Source organism: Dermacentor silvarum, chromosome 1 (assembly GCF_013339745.2).
Source record: "Dermacentor silvarum isolate Dsil-2018 chromosome 1, BIME_Dsil_1.4, whole genome shotgun sequence".
NCBI lineage: Eukaryota > Metazoa > Arthropoda > Arachnida > Ixodida > Ixodidae > Dermacentor > Dermacentor silvarum.
The window spans coordinates 348,744,726-348,770,061 of NC_051154.1; the positions used below are offsets into that span (position 1 = coordinate 348,744,726).

General features: G+C 43.9%; 1 protein-coding gene across 8 annotated transcripts in view; it reads right to left on the reverse strand.

Moving 5' to 3' along the window:
* Nucleotides 1-25,336, reverse strand: part of LOC119437407 (uncharacterized) — a 408,649-nt gene that overhangs the window by 152,103 nt on the left and 231,210 nt on the right. For 7 of the 8 annotated variants that reach the window (XM_049660503.1, XM_049660506.1, XM_049660509.1 and 4 more), the window contains exons 11-15: nucleotides 20,350-20,394; nucleotides 7,381-7,663; nucleotides 6,987-7,194; nucleotides 6,330-6,425; nucleotides 2,653-3,389 (exon numbers count right to left, since the gene is read on the reverse strand). In XM_049660503.1, the coding sequence (XP_049516460.1) occupies nucleotides 2,653-3,389; nucleotides 6,330-6,425; nucleotides 6,987-7,194; nucleotides 7,381-7,663; nucleotides 20,350-20,394 (1,369 nt within the window). The remainder of the gene's footprint in view (nucleotides 1-2,652; nucleotides 3,390-6,329; nucleotides 6,426-6,986; nucleotides 7,195-7,380; nucleotides 7,664-20,349; nucleotides 20,395-25,336) is intronic. The other variant, XM_049660507.1, reaches the window with a different exon arrangement.

The following is a 25,336-nucleotide window of genomic DNA, read 5'->3' on the forward strand; positions in this document are numbered from 1 at the left end:
GCCGGAACAAGCGTGTACGTGCCGACTAGAGTGTTCTAGACTACCGTATTCTAGCACACACTAGTGCCGACGTCTCAGCCACGCGGATAAAATGGCAGTGAACCCTTCTCCTCTATTTTCTAGTCACATGTTGACCTTGCACGCTTCGGCAGCAACGCTGAGGGAAGCAGCGGCGGAGGCACAGTCGGGCCAACGAAACTGCCACGCCCGCAAACGCTCGCTTCCCGATAACGGCAGAAAACGAAACTTCAGGGGGCGGCTAAAATAAGCTGGCGCCAGCACGGCGGCGGGCGCGCACGGAGTCGAAGGTGAGAGAGCTACGAGGGAGTTGAGAGGGAGGGCGAGGGGAGCCACCGAAGCGGCGGAGTTGACGCGGCCAAATCCGCTTCCCTGCCACCCTCCTCCCTCACCTTCGACGGTCTCCGCGCGCACCCGTGTGCCGGCGCCACCCGCTTGCTCCCTGAAGCTTCATTTTCTGTCGTTATCGGGAAGCGACCGTTAGCGGGTGTGGGCAGTTTCGTGGCGCGCGCTTGCTATGCGTTTGCGCGCCGCGATATTTCACGACTCGCACCGTTCGTGCATCGTGCTATGGTGCACGAATACTTCAAAAATACGTCCTTTTAATTCGAACAAATTTCCGGGCCCCTTCGAGTTCGAATTATTGAGATTCGACAGTAGTTTTAATTGTTTCGATGATACGAATTTCGGCTAATACGAATATTTTTCGTGACCCCGTGAGATTCGTATCATCGAGCTTTTACTGTATTTCTTTTTCTGTCAACGTCAGGGACGTATACTCACATTTTTCTATTCTGTCACTTATCGACTTTGCCTCGATAATAAGCCTTGCCCATTGATTCCGATTCTGGGCTATAACGGTGCAGCAATTTCTTGAAATGCAGGGGCACTGTTTGCAGTGTGTGGCGAGATACCCTTTACTGTCTCCGTTTTTGACATTATTGGAGTCTTCCCTTAGGTGATCATTTAAGCAGCAACCGGTTTGCCTGATATATACCCTTCCACAGAGGAGCGGAATTCTATAAACCACGCCCGTTTGACATCCAACTAAGTTTTCTTTATGGTTCACAGTGCAACCAGGAGGCTTTCTGGAACATGGCTCCGTTAACTTGCACAGCCTAGAAAACTTCAAGGGAGCAGAAAATACTACCTTAACACTCGACTTTTGTGCTACTTCGTTGGATGTCAAACGGGCGTGGTTTATAGAATTCCGCTCCCCTGTGGAAGGGTATATATCGGGCAAACCAGTCGCTGCTTACATGACCACCTAAGGGAACACTCCCATAATGTCAAAAACGGAAATAAAGGGTATCTCGCCACACACTGCAAACAGTGCCCCTGCATTCCAAGACATCATAGCTGCACCGTTATAGCCCGGAATCGTAATCAATGTTAGGCTTATTATCGAGGCTAAGTTGATAAGTGGTGAAATAGAAAACTTTGAGTATAGCACCCCTGACATTGACACAAAAGGAACTACAGTTTTTGGATGCGTAATGAGTGCAGTGTGCATGTCAAGTGTCACGTTTGTAAGCGTATGTAAGTTGCGACCCAATTTTCGAATAAACAAGTTGAAGGTTGCGCTATGTGCGTCTTGTCTTCACTTATCGCCCTCGTCTTTTAAGCGCATTTAAACCATCATCATGTCAAACCAGCTCGCCCAACTATGCTTACTATTTATTAACTTGTTTCTTGCACACAAATGCCACAAGTCACTCGCACCGATTCTGATACGCAAGTCACTCTCAGGTATACTGATCGCAATGCTAAGCTTAAAAGCCTATCATGGTATCGAAGTGCTTGTAGCATGTTTTTATAAGGGATAAGGTAGGTAGAAATGAACGCAGCTTGGAAGCAACCAGCCTGTATGAATGTGCGCCTTGCCACTATCAGCGCACTTATACTGCCAATTGTGTGTGAACATGCCCAGCTGCATGTTTATTACACTACACCGTCTAAAGGCCGGTCTGGCCGACTAATAATCGGCAAATAGTCAATCAGGCAGTTGTGTCGAGTTGTGCTGCGGAATCGGCAGTTGTGCCACGAAATTCTAAAATGCCATTCACAAAATGCCCTTTCTAAGAGAAAACAAACACAGCAGCACAAAAATGCCCAGTTCACTCGGCACCTCCATGCCTGGAGCCATTCAGTCAAAAGATCGGATGTCACCTACACTTTCTTCTGGAATGCGTATAAGACCGTATAAGACCGAGAGGCTTCTCGCATCATTGAAGCAGCACGGAGATCTGCTTTTGCCAAAACGGCTGCAGTTTGCACGAACCATCCATGTGCATAGTGAGCTAGACTGAGACACGCACCCAGCTCATTTTATCTCCTTGGCATGTACTGCCCTTCAGAGTCAATGTCTTGTTTGAACACTGCCGTTTTTACGAAAGCGCGAAAAGTGATTGTGTTCCCGTTAGAAGCAGCACACTTGCAGGGGTGCAGCGCAGCAGCAGCGATACAAAAGCACTACTTCCTATACTTTTACACAGAATTTTAAGGGGATAATTAGTGCATTCAATACAGGCAATAATTTAACATACCAGGGTTCAAGGTATCCGAGTTCAACTGTAGCTTCACTGGACTAAACTTAAAACTGCTTCTTTTAGCAGATTTGTCAATGATTCTCACCTGGTGCTGTAACGGTCGCTCCTGCGGTCTGACCGCCGGTCCTTCCACTCATCATCACTTTCCTGCCCCCTCCACTGGTCCCGCCGATCGTGGTAACGGTCACCTCTCCGGTCTGATTTGCGATAGTCATCCCTAAGCTCCTCACGCCGATCTCCTCTCCGTTCCTCATACTGGTCATCCTTTTTGTCGCCTCTTCTGTCATCATGGTAGTCGTCTCTCCTTTTCCGATCCTCCCCAACACCACTTCTACCACCTCCTTTCCTGAACTCATCCCGGTCTTCTTTCGAAACATCTCGTCGATCATCTGCCCTATCATAGTGACGGTCCCTTTTCCGGTCCTGGTCATCCCTGAAATCTGCTCTGCCACCTCGCCTGCTATCGCGTTCAAAGGCGTCTCGACTTCCCTTCCAATCTGGGCTTTCATCATCACTGCCTCGGTTCCTGGCTGGCCTTGAGTCACGAGGATCCCTGGAATCCCGACCATGCACGGAGTCTTTTGATTCCCTAAAATCCCTATCATCTTGCGTTTCTTTCCGTGGTTCCTCTTGCCGCACACGTGGTTCGCTGCCCTTGTCGCCACGTTCTTTTGCATCATGTTTAGGGTGTGCCAGGACAGCACTAACATTGATAGTGTCATGGTGAGGGATGAGATGATCAGTTGGTGTGGATGTCGCATTAGGTCGCAGCCCCACCAAGCTTTCCTTCACTTCGCCAGCCCGAGTTGCTGTGACAACAGGCTGCAAAGAAAAATCATTTTCTTTGCAAAAAAGCAAAAGACACTTTCCTGCACAGCCATGTTCCAAGACAAGCCGTCAAACACATCACATATGCCCCTGACACAGAAGCTTGCTACATGGCGGCTTGATATATTAGAGCTGCATACTTAAGCACAGTAATGTATTTTCAATATTGTACTAGCCCATCTTTTCTCTGCCAAGTGCAGATACCCTCTCCAGACAAAAAATAAATTTTTCACCTAACCAAGTCACATACAAGAGTGGAAGTTACATATATGTATAAAAAGTAAAATAGGCAAGGTCTGCTTTAGCATGGAAGCAGAGATCAGTCTCAAAAATTGCCCAAAAAAATCTGTTCTGATAAAGGCTTGCTTTAGCGGTCACAGCACTTTTCCTGAAGTATCAAAATAACTTCACTGCAAATGGACACTAAGTTGAGTAAGATGACATTTTTGCAGGAAAACAGGCCAGATGCATAAATAAATGAACATTGTGGTGTGATACCTCTTGTAACAAGAGTAGCTATTTTCATATCCTACGAGAGATAATTTACAGTCCCCACATCTACTCCTTCTCAAAAAAAGAAAAAACCACAAGAAGACACACGTTCAACGGCATTCAGATTGAAATAGTCTATTGGCCTTTCCTGGCATATGGTGTCAAGTCTGCCTCTTGATATGGTGCAGAAGTTTCAACTTATTCTTTTTATACAATTTTCGTGTTTTATATGCCACTACCATGGTATAACTAACGAGGCACATTATAGCGGGCGACTCCAGATTAATTTGGCCACCTGGAGTTCTTTAATGTGCACCCAATGCACGATACACAGGCACAGGTTGTCCCCATCGAAATGCAGCCGCTGTGGCTTGGATTTGATCCCTTGCCCTCAGGCTTAGGAGCACAACGCCAAAGCCACTATGCCGTCACGGTGGGTTTCACTGATTTTGTGAGCAGGACAGGCAAAGTCATATTTCAGATGTTTTTCTTCCAATATTGTGTAGTGGATATCAATGAATAATCATTGTTCAAGTGGAGGACAGTACATCACTTTTGCAGCCAAACCAAACCCCCCAAAATTGGGCAAAAAGTTTGGTGTTTGTCAACTTCTGAAAATAAGCCTTTTCTTCACAAGGAGCTCGTAGCAGACAGTGCTAGTACATCACTGCATGGCAGTTTCAGCAATGAATGGTACAACGCTACGAGTGATGTCTACGAACACGGGTTGAGCCTTTTATGGGCATCCGCAGTCGCAATTTGTTCAATGGATACATGACAGGGCTGCAACAATATTGCAATGCTCTGTAAAAAATTGCTCTGGCAAAGTGCAGTCTGCGCACTGCCTAGCTTGTTGAGTATGACTGCTATTGATGATACCTAATTCACAAACACAAGTTAACATGAATTAGATGCATCTGCAACATCCTTCTGTTTTGTCAGAGGTGCCCCATGTGTTTATATCTCTAGTCTATCGCGTCACTCAATTCCACATCAGCAAATAAGGTTAAAATCTAGAAGACAAGTCAAGGCAAGTAATTTATGAATAGAATAGAGCCTGCAGAGCAATTTATGTTGGCCGAAATTGTGGCACTGAATGTGTTAAGGCACACGGTAAAGTGTACCTGTGACTTATACTCCGAGTCAGGCTATACATAAAACTTGGATTGGTTGCAAAACTGATTCTATGTACAATGTACAAAACTGACATAAGGGCGGGGGAAAAAAAAGGGGGGGGGGGGGAGGGGGACTGGCGGATCCTAAGCTAAGACAAAGAACCTCAAACACTGAAAGCTGTTTTCTAGAAAATGTTTCGCTCCCTATACACATTCATGGCACAGAGTGGTACATACCAGAACAGGTATGTACCACTCCGACACAAGGTGTAGAGAAACGTTTAAATGTATCTATATGTATGTGCCATAATTCTCAGTGCATGCACCTGTCATCACCATTCTTCCCTCGACAAGCACCACACATCGCCTTAATCTTCGTCTCACACTGCATCCACCCGATTTGATGTGAACAGTGTGGTACATAAACAAGCACGAGATTAAACACTGCATAGAATGAAAATAAACACAACTGTATGCATCGCATTTGGCTGTATAGAATTTAAATAACTGACTCAATAAAACTTCATTTCACATAGATTCCTACATAAATTCTTCATCTGTCTGAAGAAGTGTACTCCTCGAGTCAGGCTGCATGCAACTGAGCCTTAATTTACAAAGAACTCAATTTAAAATACTTGGTGCGTTAAGTCATTTTTGTGGGGCTTGGCGATTCAGACAATATGTAAATGCAAGCAAGTTATGAAGTGCCACACAGAAATATGATAACTAACCAGCAGACACTTGATGACACACTCCCAATTGAATAAATCTTCTAAGATATTGATCACTCCGGGGATGAGGCTCATGAGAATCAAATGTTGCAGGGGAAACAAATAATAAAAAACAATAATAATAATCCCGCTGTTTTATTCTGAAAAATGACACATACATCTGATGTTTGGTTACAATAGGCTCCAGATATAAACTTCTCCATCTTCCAATCTTGGCCTAAAAACGCACCAGCAAGCTTCATTTTAGAGAGTTTTAGCTTGTCCAGTAATCGCGTATTCTACTTCACTGCTGATGTAAATTTTCGGCAGCAACACGATTACGCCACTGCCGAAAATTTACACCAGCAGCGAAGTAGAATACGCTTGGTTACTGCAATATTAGCTGTTTTTGTCAGTTTGAGCTCTGCGCCACCAGGTGACAGCACCATACAGGCCGCTCACTTTTACGGTTCCGCTAACACGCCCCAACGCCCCGACCGCCCGCTTCTACCCGATTACCGGACAAGCTAAACCTCTCTTTTGTTGAGCATGCTACCAGCAATCATGCAGGCATCATCCAGCCACAAGAGATTAAAGCCTTTTCCTGCCCATATTACCTGGGGATGGTCTCCATCCGTGCTTCCTGAAGGTTCTGTTCTCTCCGGTAGTGTTGAGTCAATAAGCAGGGGGCTCGGTGCAAGCGTTGTTGCCACCTGCAAGAACCACATCCCACAGCAGAACGCTCTTTCGGATGAACAGAGGACAATAAGGTGCCGTTGGCTCAACATATACAGCCATGTTTGTTTGCCTCATGTCATAGGCCAGCGTGATGCGCTGTCTCATTGTCACTGTTTTGAAGCGCAATCCCCAAGCATTTTTTATTACATAGTACCAAACCTGTGAACTTGTTTCATTAACCAATTGCCTACATTGTAAACAGTGGCACTGCAGAAGTTTTCTCTCTGCTCCATGGAATGCACACACTTCCCATGAGGCTTGGGTTTTACTTAAAAATACTAATAGATTTCGAACAACTAGTATCATGTTGCAGGTCCCACCCCCTGCAGAACTATCAATGTTTGTTTTTTGTTTTTTCACATTAATAGTCCCAACTGCACTTAACATTCTTACATATAGTATTTATACAAGAGGTCCCATTACAGTCTCGACTTCAGGACCACTTTTGTATATCATTAGATTGTAACACACCGTCATGTTAATAAATTTGATTAGAATTCTGAAAAAAAAAAAAAAGCAGGCATGGCGACCCTCACCCTCAGTGGAGGTGGAGCAACGGTACCTCTCCCAGTTCCCTCTTCCCTCCCCAGGGGGCTCTGACGCATCAGAGGGGGCGCCACCATCCTTGGGACGTGAGCTTGACAGTGGCCATCTGGTGGTGCCACTTCCTCAGTGTCCCCTTTGGGAGCTGAAGCACTGGTCAAAGGACTGGATGACTGCTCCACCACCTCATTAGACTGTGCACTAAATAGGGAGATAATAACATTGCGATAAGCATAGAGTTAACAAGATAACATATCCAACCAATGCTACACTAACCATTACCTTTATTTGCTGGTCAACCAGAAAACATCCCCTGCACTCCAAACGTCCCCATAGATACCAGTTGTACCTGTATCTCTGTGGCATAACATTTCTCCCCCCACTTACCCAGAGAGGGAGCTCGCACGTGAAGCCGGCCGATCGTGCGGAATAGGTGGCGCTGCTGGTGCCAGAGTCACGAGAGGTTGCATGTCAGGCGCATCGAGCAGCGTCAGGCCCGTGCCAACAGAGCCCATTGCAGTTGTTGGCGACAGTGGTGCCACACCTTGTCTGTGGTGGAGGTGGTGGTGGTGGTGACGCAGTGAGGCATGTCGTGCGACCTCATCTGGTGGTAGCAGTTCCAAGTTGTCAGGCGGCATGTGCAACTGGGCTGCATTCTGCTGCATCAGAGCTGATACAAAGCAGGGCAACGTCAGGGCCAGCACAGAAAGAAAGCAAACTAAGCAGAGTGCCCGACAAAATGGGCCAGTCTGCTGAGATTGGGCTAAGCAAAGTGGCTGTGCACTTCAATTAGCAACCGTGAGGTGTCTTGGAGAGCGGGATGAGGCCTAAAAATGATCTATGCTTTAAGAGAGTAACCACAGTTGTAATCTTCAACGCAGGTTTACTTAAGGGACTTGCTACCTGGCTAGACTTGCAGGACACGCAAATTTGCTGGACATTTTTCAAGACACACACTGTTCCAAAGAATTGCTTGATGAACTGAACAGTTCAAGGCCCTTCATTTAGATTCCCATAGCGGCACTGTACTTCTTTAAAGGTGAAATGCTGGTAAGACGAACAGACTTTTTAAGGTCTCAAACAGGGCAGAGGTTCATGGGAAGATTAGTTGAAATGATCAACAAGTGGTTGAACAAGAGCCAACTACTTAACAACAGGACTCATGTTCATCAGGACCCTGCCCTCAGGGGCCCTGATAACCCTGACATCAGGGCCCTTTCTCAAAACGTTGGCACCAGTTGGCTGTTATTCAACCACTGTTGATTCATGGCATGAAAGGTACGCATTACACTTACACAAGAGCATGCTCCAAAGTTCAGTACAAAGCAACTTGCTGATCTGCCAACCCGTGCCAGAATTCACATCAAAGCATGAAATGCATTTGCAGCATATTGCATTGTTAACACTTCAATGTTAACTCACAGTACCCAATATTCAGATACTGCTTAAGGAATCAGTTAATTGTACACAAGGAAAATGTGTATTGGTGCAGAGGCAACTAAACAATATACATGTGACAGTTGGAAAATTCACAAGATTATATATATATATATATATTATCCATCAAAGGTAACAGAAAAACAACATGGGAAGTTTTACACAATTAAAACTAGCTGTGAACAATGGCTACACATTCCAGTTTTGAGCTGACCCAAAGAAGATAGATAACCCGATACAGTGCCAGACAATCCAATATGACTACATCTGTCAAATATGGCAGGGAATACAAAGGAGGTAAGTGTAAGTAAAGGCAAGTACTTGACCAGTTAATTGGAAACCGCCAAAAAATGTGCTATTAATGAAGCATCTGCTAAATCATGGAACACGGAATGCATGAACTGGCACATGTACATTTACTACAACCACAACATGCTGTACCAGGAATGCAGAGAGTATTAGAAAAACGATGAAGGGGTATGGTTAACAAAATAAAAGAGACTGAGTGACCAGCAATGATAAAGCGGAGAGAGCATAGATTGACAAAGCATGGGAAATCAAACAGAGGTTCCAAGGAAATGAATACTGCTGTACTGGGACCAATGATCAGGGAGAAAACAAAAAACTGAAAACTTAAGAATTATGTCTGGTTGAGTCATCGTAACTGAGGGATGTCATTAACCAAGAAAGAAGGAATGATTAGTCAAAAAACAACAGACTGTATTTACATTCATGTTTAATACAACAATCACTGCCTTCTAAGTCAGGCATTGGAAACTGTCCAATGACTGTTACATTAAGCATAGAGATAAACTGCTGACATGACTCCAATGAATGGCAGATCACACCATGCAAGCCATTTTAATAATCTGTACCTGATACTACAGAACAAAGCTATAGTTTGTAATTTACTCTTTCTTGAATCATCTTACGAAGTGCTAGCAAATTATTATTACATTTTTATTTAATTTGAGCACCCTTTCTTTTTCTTGCCCCTATTAATAAAAGCAGGAGCGTAGGCTTATATTCTAATTAAATAAAAGAACATCACAAGGACTGAGAAAGAAATACTCTGTTAAAAACAAACAATTTCAAGTTGCTCAATAAAACTATCGTCATATTACTGCTTGCCTGCAGTAATGTTCCCTAAACAGGGCCTAACCAACCACTCTTTCAGAGCCACTCACTAAAGCTGTCACTTGACACAGAGTCCTTCATGTTGCTAGTCAAGCTGCTGCTATCGGTGTGCCCAACCAACTACTTTCAGTTCCAATGAGCCTTTTCGTGATGCCTAACTTTTTAAAGGACTTAACCATGACAGCTTGACAATCAAGAGCCAACACATTAATACAACGAGGATGGCATGCAAATTTCTTTTGGCATCTTATATCCTGGAATGAGGAAGGAGATTAGGAAATTAGGTATTCGATATTGAAACAGACCCCACAAGCCATTGCACAATGTACAAACATGACGGCACTCATGGTTTTGACTTCGTACAGTTAACATAGCATGTCGAGTCCAAAACAAATGACATTTTGAACAATAGATAGCAATCGAGCCCAGATGAAAGATGGAATGTAAAGCACCAGGGAATGCAATTTGTGCTAAACTTTGCCAAAACCTAGCAGAAATTTTGCATTTACCACGCATTCAGATTTTTCCACATGCAGCATCATGGTGGACTGCCATTCTGGACTTGTCACGGCATACTAACTGTCTATTTGAAATGTTTCAGTGTGCAGTGGGGAGAAATCTGCCGGCAAAACTGAATAAGGTGAATGAATGTGCTAAATAGTGGTTTCACAACTAGAGTTAGTACCATAGTCCGATCGACTGGAACCTGCTGGCATTCAAATAACCTTAGTAAAATTAGAAAATTAAGTGATCCTTCACTTCTAGATTTTTTGCATGAGTCAAGTCTGTTCGTGTATTTTTGATATGCTTTGCATTATGCCTAAGGGCAAGCTTTCGAAATTAAAAAAAAAGTGATGACATGCCATTACTAAGCTTCCTTGCAACTTATGTGCATCTGACTCGTGTGCATCAAGGAAATCTATGTCAAGTGCATTCTTATTCAAAATATTTATACGGACCATGGTGTCAACTGATAAACAGTCTTGGATTTGCATGCAGCCCAGAACCAATCAGTACAGCTTCACATAATAAAGAACAAGCGTGAAAGGATGTGGACTAACAAATGAAGGCAGACTGGAGGCCTAACAGCTACACATGCCCTTTCAAAACCCACCACTGTAACTATGTCACATCCATGTGCAGCTTGAGCTTGACTGCATAAACACAGCAGCACAATCCTAATTTCAGGCTATGCAACTAGATAATTTTTCTTTCTAATACCATGACTCTCAAACTTCTGACTGCAAGTGTACTCAGATATGCTAAAAAACAATGCTCTGGAATGCGACTGGCCGGTAATACCCTATGCATCTGCTACTCAAATAAGCTACTGCCAATATCGGCTAGTTTACACAAGGCAAGTGCCACAGCTTTTGCAGCATCACACCTCAGCTTGAAAGAAACGCAACACATCACTGTTGCTGCACCCCTACGGCGATCGCAACACATGGTGATTTTCAAGCCAAAAACATCTTACGTTATGGGACATTTAAGAGAAGCAATAAATTAGTTTAAACATAACTATTCTTTCAACACTCTATTTTGGTTAATTTCTTGGCAAGAGGTTGATTACTAGAAGAGAAAATGAAGGGCAATTTTCTAATCCTTGAATTTCGCTTTGAAATCTCAGTGCTGATGCGTCAGTGAGATGTCAGATTTCAAAGTATTTTCTCATATTTGGGCCATTCTGACACAGAAAAATTCTCAAAACTTGCCAAGCTCAGTCCTTGGCTCTTTTAAAACAGTAAAATGTAGTCCATCTTTACTGATAAAAAAATCTGCCAATACCATCGGCGGATCACTGTCTGTGATAGCTTCATGGTGTAACCCTGCTGAGATGCCCAGCTGTGTGTGATGTGAGCATGTGTGTAATTACGACAAGATGACGAGCGACTATGAAATGACAATAGTGTGACAACAGCAACATGACAAAGACGACATGACGACAACGAAGTGACCACACGACGACATCAGTTGTAACGATGGAATGATGATGACAATGTGACAATAGCAGTATGATGAAGATGACATGAAGACAACGAAATGACTACAGCATGACTATGAAGGCAGGGGTACGACGATGGCATGATGGCCATGGAGTGATGACAGCACGACAAAGATTGCATGGTGATAACACACTGATGACAGCGTGACGATGACAGCAGAATGCCTGCACAAGATGCATGGCAACAGAGGCCAAACACTCCAACCAAAGAGCCAAAGACAGCTAATACTTAGAAATTAACTAGGCTTGAGCAGACGCCACCAAAATATCTGCCGTCACAGCTAGCTGGGCCGCGATCGCGCAAACAGCTTGCTTGCCAAACATTCAATTTGGCTCATAAGTCAAAAAGTGGGCCGTCCGCAAAATTTGTGAGAACGGGAGGGAGAGCCCAGCCAACAGACGAACAAGCGCAGCCCCGTAAGCTTGCATCGCTAATAAGGGCTTCAACTGCGGGCGATACATAACAGCAGAATGTTTCTGGAGCTTAAAAAAAATAAAGATTTCATATTGAAAGCTTTCTTTTACTCTCGCAACATATAATCTATGCAGCGAAAGTTATGCGTAATTTTTTAAAATTTAATAACCTCATGATTTTTCTTTAGCCACTAGGTGGTATTGCACGAGGACAGCGTCGTTTGTCGTCTGCTGCATGTTGTCTGTTACTGCATGTTCACAGGTCCATTCCATTCGCCCTGCACTTCTTGAACAAGTTCCTGCCACGCAGTGCCAGTTCTTGTTCATGTGAAACCGGCAAGGCACCACCTGCATGACCGCTGCACTACCTTTCGGATGAAACAAAAGCCAACATGCAGTTACCGTCACGTTGAACTGGTGAAACTAATAACGAAGCAAGGCACCTCATGAATTAGTTCAGGAAGTGCAGATGAATTCAATAGACGTCCACTCTTCTCATGTTGTCACATAAGAATGTTCACTTGGGCCTGCATGCGTCGCAACACCAGCTTGCCTGTTGCTTTTATGGAATAGCATCCATATCTGGTGAAAGCAGTGATCAGCGGGGCTCAGTCCATGCGGAAGCGCGCCCGGCATACGGCAATGGCATGGAAAAGCCATTGGCACCGGCGTTGCCATCGGTTGTAAACAGAAAGCGCTGCTGCTGGCCTACCACTGTTATATCACATTGGCCACTTCCCAAATGACTGCAAGCAATATGCCATCCATCTGCCATGCACTCTTAATTTTGGTTCGTTACGTGAAATACCCTGTATTCAAATGTCATTTGCACCTGTAGAGTATCTCTTGCTTCAACAAAAGGCAAGAGTGTGATGCAAGATCTGTAAGGTACCTCAAAATCCGAGATCGATGAAATGAAAACATGGATGAAACACTACATACAGACAAAGCCACCTTCGCAAAAGGACTTGTGAAGTACCATACAAATATAGGGGCATAGCCAGGAAAAGGCACACTGAAAATGGGACCCCGTCACCACCCAAAATTTCTGCACACTAGGATACCTGGCATAAAACGAAGCGCAACACCACTGGCCTGCTAAACCATCTCCCCCCCCCCCCCCCCTTCCGCCTCCGTCCCCAGTCAAATGCGTGCCCAGGATGTGCACCACAGGCAAACAAATGTTTATAAAGTTCATTCACAAAATATTCCATGTTTTCATTATTAAGTTGGTGATGCTGCTGACCGGGTGATCAGGCTATGAGAAATCAGTCAGCATATGTATATTTGTGTTGTTTTGGAATGTTTTGCCCTACAATAAACACAAATAAGAAATAGTAAAATTATCGGTGCAAATACAACAATCGTAATGAAAAGCTAAAATTCATGCATTCTCCAACAAAATCATAAATGTTTGTGGATATGGATCAGTGTGTAAAAGCAGTTTTACACAGCTTGTCGTGCAGTTTCACCAGAAGTGCTGCTCGCTCTTAAATGATACACAATGCTCGTGGCGCACACAAACCCACTTGAGATCTTTTAGACCCATAAAGTTTGCAGCTCACAGATTGAGAAACGCTAAGTTATATTAAAGGCAAACACTGAACCTATCCAGATGCCTGGATTAGACTTCTAAAAACATCGCAACATTTCTTCAATGCCAAGAGATGCAAAGAAAAAATTGTGGCTTAAGGGGATGCACAATTCTTCCACAATCCAAATTGCCTGTGACAAATCCCCTACTTAGGAAGCCTCTGTTGTGGCCTAGGTTGCCTAGGTTACAGTGGACAGTCGCCAACAGCAGACACGCTGTGTTGTGATGACGTTGCTAGAAATGCTCTCAATCTCGACGACTGCTCCGACGACAGGGCTTGGACTCAGAGCGCTCAAAGATAGAGGAGAGCAATCTAAAAGAGTGAGCCGAATGCAAGGCACGCACCCTCTTTCAAGCAGCCGAAGACAACGCCACTTGCCAGAGCGGTATAGAGCACTCCAAAACGGCTAGCCGAAGATGCCGTATGTAACACATTCGTTGCCCAAAACAGTGGCCCCTTTACATTCTCAGTATGCTTCACCACATAACACTACAGTAGAACTGCAAAGCGAACTTAAGGAAATCAGCCATTATACAACACATATTAGTCCTTTGCCTAACGTGCACTCCTCAACGCATGCCTCGATCTGAAGCAAACTGAGTTAGGCCTACACTGCCTACACACAAATGCCTTAGATTTATATTTTACTTGAGTCAGGAGAACCCGAGCGCCTAATGACAATTATGATGCGGCTGCGCTGCTTGACAATTTTTTTGTTTTTTGCACTATGGTTGGGGTAGTTTCTCGGGGGATTTATGGCCTTGTCCAGACAATCGGGAGGATTGGTCAGAATTCGAGTCTCCCGGACAAATTGGGAGTTGGCAGGTATAGAATTTTAACATATTTTAATGTGATGAACTAAAAAAGCGTAACAAATTTCTAGCCATAGGGTTTGTTTAACCAAAGGCAACTTCTACACGTCACAAAAATTGGTAGGTGGAGAGATCACGTGGTATCACTGATGCATGGATTGGTGCACTTTTTGAAGCTGCATTTTGATCGCCTTGTCAATATCTTCAGACGAGAAATAGGGAAGAGAAGGTGAGAAGGATGAAGGGCACTGCACATTCCAACAGAAGCGACAGCAGAGAACCAGGCTTATTACCCATGTGGAATGCAGAGAAGCACAGAGTGAATGAGGAAGGAATGGTTTATGCAGCTGTATTCAGCTTACGGCAAGATACGGTGTGGCTTACAATCACTGGACCAAGCTGACCAGCACATGTCAGCAGTTTGTGACCATTACCCCAACGTTCGTGACGTGAAGAAATTACTTGTAAACAAACCTTATGCCAAGAAGCCACGCCCCATTTGGCATGTATCTTGAAATGGTCACCTTAAAACAGGATTCAAATTGAGATTCTTTTTTGCCACAACACGGTAGTTACGGGCTTGACAACTATCTGATAAATAAAAAAGCAGAATATGAAATTTTTGCATCAGTACCCCTTTAACCCCTTCTGCGCCTCGGATGAGCTGGGTACGTCCCTGGTTTTCTGGGCCATGATCGCGCAAACAGCTTGCTTTCTGAACATACAGTTTGGCTCCTATGTCACAAAGTAGACCGTCCACAATATTTGTGAGAACAGGAGCGACAGCACAGTCAATAGACGAGCGAGCGAAGCCCCTTAAGTTTCCGTCGCCGATTTGGGTGACGTTTGAGGACAGTTACTTAACAGTAGAATGTTACGGGAGCTTAAAAAAAATTTCATGCTGAAAACTTTCTTTTCCTCTCGTAACATATAAGCTGCATAGCAAAAGTTAAGTGTGAAATTTCAAACAATTTAACAGCCTCATTCTTTTTTGTTGGCCAATAGGTGGTATTGCATGTGGACAGCATTGTTTGTCGTCATTGCTGCATATCATCACATAAGCAGTTGTGCAACAGCGAAAATAGGATTTGGGGCAATTTTTGGAGCAGGAAAATCCCAAATTTGGAGCAGGTTACAGAAAAAAGAAAACTCCGTTTTGGAGCACTAAATCCCAAATTTACAGCAGTTCCACAAAGAACGCTTGCTCATAAACGCCATAAAATTTACCCCGCATAATAAACGCACCCGCCAACTTAGCTTTGGATTTCCGGGGAAAAAAAAGTGCGTTCATTACGCGAGTATATATGGTAATTCACATTAGCAGCATAGGTGATGGCAGCGGCACTGCCGATCGGAGATGGTTGTTCGGAGCGCACGTTCAGTTTCGCCGTGCACGGTTGACCAAGGCCGCACCCGGCGAAATTGAATGCGCGCTCCGAACAACGCCCTCGATCGCGCCCCAGCAGTGCACTGCACGCAACTTTTTCTGCCAAACATGTGGAAACTACACATGCATTTCTTCGCAAGTGGTTCTTTTTTTTTTTTTTGCTGACGATGTGTCGCAACGTTCCGGCGGTAGTCGAAACATGCAGCGACTGTTTGACAATCTTTTGGCGTTTCGGCGGTGTACAGCGAAAATCGGGACTGTTTTATTAATGCGGTGCCTGTTGCCGCATGGGACCGAAGCCTTGCTAGTTTTGTGCATTGCGTCGCCTACAAAGCTCATGCCGTCAGCACCGGGTCGCTTGCTGTACCATACAAGCGAGTTTCCCATGGAGCATTCGTAACCACTCCGCTCGTGACCGCGTGCACGGATACGGCGGGGATCTTGTTGAGTCAACGCGGCAATGGCAAAGTGCTTTCGTTACTGCAAGCAATGTGCACTCCTTGTTTCTGCGAGATTTTACTGCATATACAACACGCCGCACTGCAACCAGCAGCGAAAATAATCTTCGGCACACACCACCAAACACGCCAACGTCTCGTCTGGGCATGTGTTTGGATCTCGTTAGGGTGGCTAGAAAGGATGAGAAGGGTGGCCATTCTAGCCACCCTAATCTCGTCTGCGCTACTGGATCGGACTAGTTTGGATGGAGATGTCCAAGCTGCACGTTGTCAACGCGGCCTTTGTTTCCCACTAAAGCTAGCCTAACCGAGAAATTTCGCGGCTGGTCGGGCGTTTTGGCGCAGCGTGGCGCAATTTCAACATATATAACGGTTTTGGCGCAGCTCAGTGCAAAAATACAAAATTGTATCAAAATGGCGCAATTAGCACAGCTGTTGAACCCCTGCATAAGAACGTTCACTTGGGCCTGCGTGCATCTCAACGCCAGCCTGCTTTTTGCTTTTATGAAATAGCATCTATATCTGGTGGAAGTGGTGCTCAGCTGGGCTCAGTCCTTAGGGCAGGCACGCACATCTGGAATACGGCGATGGCATGAAAAAGCTGTCTTGGCGCCGGCCTTGTTGTCGGTTGTAAACAGAAAGCGTTGCTGCGGCCTACCAGTGTTTTATCACCTCTGTGACTGTGTATGGCATCGCTGACCAATGATTTCAACATTGATAATGTCATGTTGTGCTGAAGGTGTAACTTTTTTCCAGAAAGACAAGCAACACTCAAATCACGACAACAGCAGTGAGTACTGTCATGTGTCATCGAAACAAATTAAGACCACTTGAGTCTGGCTTCTTAGGCATACATGCGTCATTGAATTTTCCAGATTTGCTCGCGGTGATGAGGTAAATTCTAGAACGTGCCACAATCATCTACTAGCACGCCTACAAACTAATACACTGTGGGCCCATCTTTCAGGAAAGTACTACACAACTGCTACTTTTTCAGGAAAGTACTACAGAACTGCTACGTTCAAGAACCATGTGTTACTAGATAGTGCGAGTGCACTGTCGCGGGAGAGCAGAAACTTGATAAAGCCACATAGCGATCGCAAATGAAACTCGCGTCACACTGTAGAATGGCGACAAAGTTCAAAAACTTCATACAACTACATGCGACTACTACATAACAGTGATAATATGGAAAAAACAGATGCCAGCAAAGAGCAAAACAATGGTGCGTTGCCCAAGCACTTCGACACTGCTGGTTCACAAAAACCGGAGAGCACAAAGGACCTTCTTCTGCATTCCAAAGACACTGGCTCACTTGCTGCCAAAAATGCCCACCAAGCAGTCACAGAAGTGGCAGCGCAATGTGCCTTCATATCGAAAAATGCGTCCCGCAACACCAGCCACAGAGGTTGGGCGAGCAACGACGAGACTATCAGAGGAGCGACCATTGCATGCAGACGTAATGTGCATCGTCTGCTACGAGTGAAACGGCCATTCATTCCAAAGGAAACAGCTAAGCAAACGACTTTGTCGCCCATTCCACTCCTAGCAGACGAATGATTGATGATTGACAGGAGCGTGATAAGTGCAACATTCTGTGGTTCCGCCCGGCCACATTGACGGCTGCCGCCGAAAGCGCGATGCCGAGAGGGTAACCGAACGTTCAAAAAAGCGAGCAGCTTGTGCGATCGCGCCCCTGGTAAAAACTTCCAAGGACGAGCTGAGCTCCTCAGCGGTACTTTGCATTTTCTAGCGATACTGTGGACAAGCCTAATTTCGTCTCAGTGCTTAGTAGTGCGTTTGGTAGACAGCAGCCCACATTTCATGGCACAGCTCAAGCAGAAGTGAATTTATTCTTTCCAAGGATTTAAAGCATGTTGGTAACTAGGGTCTTCAAAAATAATTTGGCCTTCTTTGGTCAATATTCAGAATAGCGTGGAACGGAAGGGGTTAATGTTTATTTGTCTTTAGTGTCCCTTCAAGAAGAAAAAGAAAGAGTGAAGCAATGAGCATTATACGCATGCCTTATGGACTCCTTTTAGTTTATTATTAGTTCTCAGTGAGCGCAGCCTAACTTAAATCTCTTTAGTAGTCTGTGGTTAACACAGAGTAAGAACACGACTGTATAGCACAGGCTACAACATATAATGGCTGCTGCCAAACTGACAGAATAATTTTGTAGGCAGAAAGTAGCAGAAACAGTATGGTCAACAGATACTTATGAGACTACTGACAAAAGAAATAAGGGCTCAAAAAGAGGCAGCCAACTGCATCGATACCTATATGAAACAAACGACAAAGACTTCAACTTTAGGTGACAAGTTACTACTGTGACATTAAAGGCTATGCAGCGGATCATGGCACTGAATTGAAGACAAAGCTTTTGTTTTAATCAGCAGCGTCACGCCACAGTAAAACAAGTCGTGAGAAAATGCACAAATAGAGAATCCATTTCTACGCATCAAAAACTTTGCAGGCACCAAAGTAAACTATGACTTGCAATATGCAAGCCTAAAAAGAAGCTGCGCTGATTTTTAACCAAAACTGGTCAGGTCACCAAATGACTCTCGTGACATGTGTGCCAGGGCAAACATGCAAGAACACAACTCTTCAGAAAACTACGATAGCTCTAAGCTAGGTTACAACTTCAATGTTTCCTGCAAAACACTCACAACTGGATATGCAAAGCTGCAAGGTCAGATACGTGTGTGTACACCTTTAATTCTGTGTCTAGGATATTGCATCAATAACGAACCAGGCACAGCTTCAAAATAGATTGACTGTGAACCTGTCTCATTCATTTCCGCAAGTGCATAACCTGACACATAATCTGCTAGGCTATGTAATTTACCTCAAACAACAATGAGCTTACACACACTTCATGCTGCTAACCAACACAGGCAACACATTTGCCGATAAGCAAACATTTTTAAAAATAACATCAGGCACAGCATATCTACTTTAGCAGAGCACTTCAAGTCAAATGGCACAAGGCAATGTGACACGAAATGTCCAATGCAACCTAAAAAATTTTTAAAGCAGCCGACTAGCAAATTCTTTAGTGGCTGTAGAACCATTTGCAGCCACTGTTGCATAAAGTGATGCTTCCTCTACACTCTTGAAAAAAATTAAAACATTTTTAACCATATCATAAGCCACAAAACCTTGTGCCAGTACAAATTGGTGACAGTGTGTCATAAAACAGGAATTCTGCACTGTACTGCGATATACTGCAGACACATCAATGACATGATAAACAAGAACTGCAAGAAGTGCTGTCAACTGGTTAAACCCAGAACAGTCAAACCTTTTGCTCATTCAGCAGAGTTGGCTGCCACTATGCAGTAAATGCATGGCACTAAAGCATGGCACAAGAATGCACCTAAAAGAAATAAAATTGCCTACTTTTGCCTCACACAAGATGCTGCTAATTTTGGTTAAACACTGAAGTGTTCAGTTCAAGCAGGTGCATACACAGCAAAGTATAATTTAACAGTAGTTTTGGGCGACTGGGTGTCAAGACTTTTTTTTTTTTTTTTTTTTTGTACAGGACACCCGCAAAACAACACTAAACATCTAAGTGCTGCAGTGACAAAGCCAGTCACATGGGACACTTGTTTTGAAGAAAGAAGCAAGAGAGCTTGACAGCCAATGAACTAAAGCACATGTGACATAACCTTGCTAGAGCCAAGCCAAGTAAAAGAGTGGGCCTGTAGTTGGGCATTGTGCGTTAGTGGGGCCAACAACAGTGGTCTCAACACGGCTGTCCAAAATTCTAGCACATTAAGACCAATGCAAAAGGAGCCGCATGCCATCGCGTTAGTGAAAATGAAGGCTCACAGAAGCTAGAAGCCTTTCGCATGCCTGCACTTGGATCTAACATGCAAGAGAGGAAAGTTCCTTGGAAGACCTACAGTCAAACACTATGCATTCTTTTTTTTTGCATGCCGGGGCAAGCACAAATTGTTTCCTCATGCTTCCTTAGGGTTCTGGAAACCGTTCAGAGCATCAGAGGAAAGGCATAGGTCAGTAAGAGCACGCATGACGGCACAGTCTCGACCTGAATGACAAAACACAACTCTCCCATCTGACATAAAAGAATATAACGTACCATGCCACAAATACCATAACAATTGGTAGATAACCCGTAGGTAATCTGCAGAAAGAACATAAACAAGGCCAATCACTAACTTCAAAAACGAAGAAAGGACTTTTTTTTTTTTTTCAAGACTGTGCAGTTGAGGCAGTAGTAAACAAAATTTGAAAAGGGGGCTTTGATTTCTGGTTCAACACATGCCCAAGGAAACGTCTCACTCAATGCAAACGCTGGAGTGTATGTAGTTGAAGATCAACAGGACTAAACATGCAAAACTAATCAAACAATCCCATGCTTAGTTCGCACAATCTGAGACAACACATGCTGAAACAGCCAAATGGCAATCTGCAGACAGTGGCAGAACTGTTCTGACCCAGTGAATGGGAGCAGCAAGATGGTAACACACATGGACATAGAATGTGGCAGCTGCTCTCCCCTCCAGATGCCTTATGTCTATAGTTACTCGGCATGCTTCACCTAGGCATTGCTTAAGCTTTTTAGACAGCCACTCGGATGTTTCAGTGTATGTTGTCAAAGTTCATGCAAACAAACGTGTGACGTAAACCTAATGGGTAGGATAGGAATGTACTACTGCGTTAGTCCTAGAGGAGCACACAATGTGACGTCATCCGTCCATTACTTTAACACAGCAAAAAACGTTTTCTCTATAACCTGCCGCACTGTGCTCCCTGTGGCTTACACAACTTATACACTTCACGAATGCCAAACCTGGAGAGAGTATGCTGCAGCACCACCAAGACTCGCGCATACTATGCAGCTTGCTTGCATGCAATCGCCTATGTCCTGCAGCCAACCTAACAAAACTAACGAGGAAAACGGAAACATCAAACAAAGTTCTTTTGCCATTTTTATAGAGCCAACCATAAACTCTCAAAGCGCAATGCCACTGCCTCCTCGCGACATGTGCCCATCAAATACGATTACCCTGAGCCCACAGGCAACCGAGAAGCAGCACATAAATGTTCACTGGTCAGCAAGCTAGGCTATGCAAATAAGCCATGAGAAAGGAGAGAAAAATTTAGCTTGTACGAATGCTTTCTTGCTTATCTCGCAAGGCAAAACACCACTACACAGTTGACCAAACTACAGGCCCTCTGGTCCCTAATCACGCTGGACATGGAAAAATTTATGAGCCCACGTCAGATTAATATGCTAGCCTCTTAAATATGCAATGGACATGTATGCCTTAAAGTTCAACGGACATTTTCCTCAGCAACAATTAAAGATGTAATGGCAGTACATTAGTAATTAAACTGAACGTAAGATTTCAATAAACATAAAGTCCTCTCTTTGTAAGCTCTCATCAGATGCAAGAGCTCAAAATTAGGCAGAAACAAGCATGAGAACTTAAGAATTCTGCCTAAAGTCTGCAAGGACCAAAGAAAAAAGCCCTATTTGAATATATGACGATAATGTTTCCTTTGGAGGATGTCAGATGCAAGACAACAAAGTGCAGATTGCAACTGGCGTAAGCTACATCTGAGTAAAGTTAGACACCGCATCCATGCAGAGCTGACATCCAAGAAAAGGTCAAACTTAGGCTTTGTTGCTATGACGTTAAAGCTATCGTCAGAACTAGGCTTGTGCGAACATTCAATATTTTCGAATATTCGATCGAATATTATGCTATTCGATATTCACTTTGGCTCTAATTTCAATATTTGAAGTTTTTGAATTATTTGAATCGAACAAATATACAGATCTTCCTGCATATAATCCACACTCCCTATTACAACCCACCCGGAAATAAAAAAAACTCCCGAGCGTATTAACCTGCAGAAACAACCGCATAAAATGCCCAAATCTTTGTAAAGATAGCCTCCATTTGTAAAAGCAGTCTCCATTCATGGATGCACAAATTGTTCATGTCATATCTTTGGCCAGCTGCTCTAATCCCCACCTCCTCGGTGACGCTGATAACAGGGACCTTTGCCCTAAATCTTGAGGCAAAATTCGCATATATAACCCACAGCCCAATTTTACAGTTAAATTTTTTTTTTTATTTGTGTCTGAGCGCTTGCATAACAGAATGCGTTAAGCTCACGTGTAGACAAAATGCATCAAGCTGAATATGTGCAACACAGCATAAACTGTCGGCGTCACGCAGTCAAGGTTGCACTTCCCAGCATAGCGACAACACATGACTGGCAAACACGAATCACTCCCATGGCCTCAACCACAACAAAATTTGAATTTGAAGCACAACAGTGAGCAAGAGCCTGTAAACAAATTTTCTGTACAGCTGGAGTTGTAAGAAATGTCGAACTTGCATTTTTGCTTGAAAATGTTGGAATTACGCCACTCTGAAAATAAACTGATCCATAGATGAACAAAGGTCCTTTGTTTTTTGTTTTTGAAAACAAATAACTAACTTTTCTTTGTTAACATCTGGCTCTCATCTCAAGGTTTTATGCAAATCCCAGAACTATTTGAACCTACTTGCTTTCAAATTATTCAACACTAATTACTATTCACTTCGAACCAAAATTGATATTCGCACAAGCCTTCATAAGAACCCTTAATAAGAAGGTGCATGAGGGCCCAGGGGTAAGCTGTAATGCACCTCAAAGACAGCGCTTGGCTTTAAATCTTTTTAGCATTTTCCTCTTTCTGCAATGCAATGCACAACCACACTGGTGTACCTACATTTCAGCTGCTCAGGCAACCTTCACACATAGCAGATATGTTCACTAAGAACAAGCTTCAGTACTGAATGCTTCGTTTCATACAGAGGAATAGATAAATGCTCATGTACTGTATTTACTCGCTTCTAACACGCACTTCTGTAAGAAAAAATCACCAGCCCTTCCCCTGTCGAGAAAATGGGAGTAAGCGAAGCTTGTCATGCGTGTATCTGACCTTCGTGGTGATTTTCTTTCTTTCTATCTTTATTTCTCTCGTTCTTCCTTTCTCTCTCTCTCTTTTTTGTCCCTGGTATGTGCCTTTGAGCTTGGACCCTTTCTGCACTATCACCAGGATCGGCCCACTTTTCAGCGTGACACCACCACCACCGCCGCCGCGCTGCCGACATTTGTGAGCCTGTGAATCTTCGCTTAAAAAATGTAATTATGGGTTTGACATCCCAAAGCCACAACTTGGCTATGAGAAATGGTGAGGGGGTGCGGTAATGTGATCAAGCGCACGCTACGGTCTCCTTCCTGCTCCTGTTAATTTTAAGCGGGATAGGAAAGCAGGGTGCACACTGCTCTGCTTGCTCCGGTTCGGGCTCGGCTTCCTGCGCAAGCACGCCTTTCCTTGTCATTTTTATGACATTATGGTAGCTAGCGACGCATCGAACCTTCATGTTTGGCTTGGGTCTGTCCGAAAAGCAAGTCCATTGGAGTGCAAAATTTTGTTCGAAATAACCATGGAGCAGTTTTTGGAGTTCTAATTCACAGGAGTGTTTCTCTATTCAAATACATAGGACTTTGCCGGGACCAATAGAGCAGTTGGAATTATCCAACAATTCGAATTAAGAGATTTCGAATTAGTATCCGGATTTCACTGTATTGTCATGTACTTTCCATGAAAATGTCAGGATAGGTTCTTATCGTGTAGTAGTTGAGAGCAGCCATTGATAACTTGGTGAGTAAAACTCACTGCCACACAAAGCTTGTCAGGGTACTTTAGGGTAGGTCCCATATCCCATTGGCAGATATCTATATACACTAGGTTATCTATTGAGAAACGTCCTCAAAACTATAGATGAAATAGATTGATGTTTCACTTAGCAATTATCAGCACAGTGAAAAACGGACTACTGATATGTGTTTAACAGAATTTCAACATTTCACCACAAATTTTGAGGAGTGATTTCTCGAAACTGGTGCTAAGCCCAGCTTTTATACTAAATGGCCATTACTTCATTACTGCTCAGCTTCAATTCCACAACCGGGACAATGTGCTCTAAAGCAATCAATCAGGAAGTTAGCGAACCTATGATTCTTAGCTAGCATTACTGTGCAATTTTCCTGGCAAGTAGTGTCCGCCTCTTCAAGTAACCCAGCTGATGTGACAGAAGTGCAATATCTACCACAGGAAACCATTTAATATTAGTCTGTTTCTATTAAAGGGACTGACAACTGGCCAGAATGTGTTGTGCGACGTTGATGAAAATGAAATGACTATGATTTATAGAGACACAATCCAGCACACTGTTCGCGATTTAAGTAGGAATTATAATTTTAAATTGGCAAAGAAAGTCTCAAAAACCAGTAAGTCGGCTGTTTTTACAGCATACTTATTGCTTGAAATTGGAGTTTGTATATTATTAGGCTTTTGCGCTATGTTCTACGAGTATTACGATGTAAAAAAAAGCGAGCGACGCTGCCTTCGTGGTAACGAGTGGAGCGGGCAGAGCTGTTCAATGCATTGTGGCGCACGTGAGGGCAGTTGTACATGTGCAAGTTTGTGAGTTCAAAAAATGATATCGACGAATTGTGCCGTGAATGAGTACTAGCAGTGCAATAATAGCACTACAGTAAAAGCTCGTTAATTCGCATCTCATTAATTCAAACTTTTGGATAATTCGAACTGACTGTCGCGATCTGGCCATGCAGCATAGGCGTCATAGGTGAACCAACTCGTTATTTCGCACATGCGTCGGCTCCTCCATCCATAATTCGAACTGCGCGCTACCGAACTGCATGCTGCCAGGCGGTGATAAAAAAAGAAGGAACCGCGATAAGTGGTTATGACGATAGTGCTGACCGAATAAAAAGAAAGAGAACGGAAAAAGTGCCATCCCCTGGAGCGTTTTGTCAGCCCAGGTAGAGCAGGCATGGCATGAGACTAGAGGATGGCACGTGCTCTCTGTTGATAGCATGGAGGAAAGAAACAAAACAGGACAGGCCCTGACATCACATATTTGAAACCAGAAGAGCAGCCATGTTGGTGTGCCATCTCCCTTTGCGCCTTTAATCAGCTCACCGAAGCAGATGGGCGCGAGCTTTGAACTTGCATTGTTACGAGCCACCGGAAG